We start from the raw sequence: 2520 nt of genomic DNA, 5'->3' as shown, positions 1-2520 counted from the left end.
TTCAACTTCTCGTAAACTATTCAAACAAACAACACCGTCAGCTCAGTCAAAGACACAATATCAACGATAAAGCAGGACTTACGCTGGATAGCGTCTCTCATGAGCGTGATATCGTGGAAATGCTTCGTGTTGGGGATCTTCAGACAGCGCATACCAAAGGCATGACGCCATTCCTGGAAGTGTCGATCGAATGCACGTCGTCCCCAGTAGCTGTGGTTGCCGCAGATCTCGCACTTGTACTCCACTCCAAGACCGTGCAACTTGTACAGCCAGTACGGAATGGGCTTCCCATCCCAACCTAGAGGCAGGTTCAGCGGGTTATATAGCTGCTCTTCTTCATCTTCAGCCTCGTCCTCGTTCTCCACGTCCACATCGGAGAATGTGCCTTCCTCTTCTTCTTCAATTTCGGCCTGGAGCTCCTCGTGTGTGCGTGTCTGCTTGAGTTCCAAGTACGAAATTGTTCCCTGTACGACTTCAGTAAGAAGCTCATACATTCGACGAATCAGCACTTCATCAAACGCAATGGCCTTTTGGTTCTCCTCAAGCTCCTTCTTGGTGTCTTTGGTAGCTTCAGCGTTGTTAGCAGCCGCGCCATTACTGTCAGAACCGTTGGATGCCTTCGCAGCAGCCTTCTTGTGCTTCTTTCCAGTCAAATGGCTGTTGTATACACCTTCCGAGCTGAATTGTTTGTTGCAAAGCTTGCAGAAATACGCAGGAGTCTTGTTGTCGTCTGTAGTGTCGTCCTGGCTCAAGCCCCATCCAGCAACTTCACGTAGCTCCCACTGCTTCTCGAACTTGGCAGAGGTTTCATCGATCACGTCGTCGAGGTCCACAAGAGGCTGTGTACGGCGATAGAAATCCAATAAATACTCCTTCAAATCCTTCAAATACTGGTGGTACAGCGTCGACTGGGTCTTCTGTGCTGCTGGAATGGCCGAGAAATCCGAGAACGACGCCAGATACGCCAGGTAGTCGATAGAGGAACCCGTAGGCTGTTTCCGTCCTCTAGTCTTAACGTTGGAGCTCAGTGCTTCCTGAATTTTACGGGCTTGCCTACACAAACAGAGTAATCAGCATTAAACTTCGACAGCAATAGGATTAATGCCGCTCACTCACCACTTCAGCTCCGGGATGTTCAGGAAGCGCGTGTAGAACTCGTTCAGATCTACATATTTACCGAAGCGCTCTTCACCGGAGAACTGGACGTTCGGATGCAGCGCTTCCTCCAAATTAGGCTCGTGGGAGACGACCGAGTTCGGGTATTTGCGATGGAACGAACGGATGGACTTGAGCTGCTCGTAGAACGATGTAAACACCGCTCGTCCACGCATACTCTCCGTCTCCTCGGCGAAAATACTGCACAGAATAGCAACGCAACAGCATTAGATTCAGCAACGCTTAATACTCCATTCTGGCAGCCATAACGCACCCATCTTCGTCATCATAGAGCTCCTTGACGTGCTTGCTGTGCTTCGTTACCTCGTCCAGCAAGTTGCTCACCTTGTGGCCGTGCAAAACGCGGCTGCGATGCTAATCCAGCGTCAATAAATCGATCAACAGGATTACATTATTGTCAGAAGTACGACCAAATACGTTTAAATTATAGCAACTAGAGATACTTACATTGCGCGGTTTCTCGCCCAGCGTGGCCACAATAGCGCGCTCCAACGCCTCGATCTCCTCCTGCTCTGCGCGCAGCTGCTCCAGCACTGTAGATGACATGATCCGGGGGCTTCGCTGCTACCGGCGATGATCGAGTAAATGGTGAGGTGCCCTCCCAATAAATCGGAAATAAATGGATAAATTACGGTACTGTCTGTGACGTGGTGCACCATGGCTACACTCCACTTCAACGGCTTGCTTTTGGCTTTTCACTATCCTGAAGCAGTTCCGCCAAAGAAAGACATATACTAGTGATAAGAAGCTTCCTATTCCTAATAATCTCCGTATCCGTACGTTCGTTCATCAGTCGCTGTCGCTGTCCAGTAAGCAGATGATGTCCATTTCGCTTGGCATTGTGGTGGGCTTTGGAGGAGGCCGTGCTTGACGCCGTTGTCGCTGGTCGAACGGGTTGTTCACGTTGTGATTTCGAGACAAAGAAGCCATCGAGCTAGCCAAATTGGACTCTGCCTGGTTCAGCATGTCCTGTGGAGGCGACACAGTAATCGGCGCTGATGCAGCTGCAATCGTAGAAGTCGGAGGAGGCATACTGTTAACGATTGTGCTGGAGGGTACCGAATACATCCACGAGGACGAATTACCTGTGTTAATTGCCGAGCCATTTGAAGGGAAGAGGTTCTCGTCCAACGGGAACGGGAAATACTCTCCACAATTGCCGTCGCTGGCTGTGCTAGTCGTGGCAGACGCAGCCGCTGACGTTGAAGGAGTATCCCACGCATCGCTGCTCACAGTCAAGATATCGATATCGTCATCAAGCAAAATCGGAGCAGATGCGGTTGCAGCGGCAGTTGTAGATGCAGCGCTTGCTGTAGTTGTAACTGTGTCATCTTCGTCGTCACT

General features: G+C 50.4%; 2 protein-coding genes across 2 annotated transcripts; both read right to left on the bottom strand.

Moving 5' to 3' along the window:
• Positions 1-20: 20 nt before the first annotated feature.
• On the bottom strand, positions 21-1801 carry PPTG_15070 (hypothetical protein; the record flags this gene model as incomplete). Its single annotated transcript, XM_008912076.1, has 4 exons — positions 1624-1801; positions 1430-1530; positions 1117-1356; positions 21-1053 (listed from the first exon to the last, which is right to left on the bottom strand). The coding sequence occupies exons 1-4, from the start codon at positions 1720-1722 to the stop codon at positions 21-23; spliced, it is 1473 nt and encodes a 490-aa protein (XP_008910324.1). The 5' UTR covers positions 1723-1801.
• A 164-nt stretch (positions 1802-1965) lies between these two features.
• Positions 1966-2208, bottom strand: PPTG_15069 (hypothetical protein; the record flags this gene model as incomplete). The annotated part of the gene is made up of 1 exon (XM_008912075.1): positions 1966-2208. One exon carries the CDS (start codon positions 2206-2208, stop codon positions 1966-1968), a length of 243 nt encoding a protein of 80 aa, XP_008910323.1.
• Between the last annotated feature and the right edge of the window lie 312 nt (positions 2209-2520).

The sequence above is a fragment of the Phytophthora parasitica genome (assembly GCF_000247585.1).
Source record: "Phytophthora parasitica INRA-310 unplaced genomic scaffold supercont2.44, whole genome shotgun sequence".
In the NCBI taxonomy this organism is placed as follows: domain Eukaryota; phylum Oomycota; class Peronosporomycetes; order Peronosporales; family Peronosporaceae; genus Phytophthora; species Phytophthora nicotianae.
The sequence above is the reverse complement of the archived record's forward strand: the minus strand, read 5'-3'. Positions and strand labels throughout refer to the sequence as shown.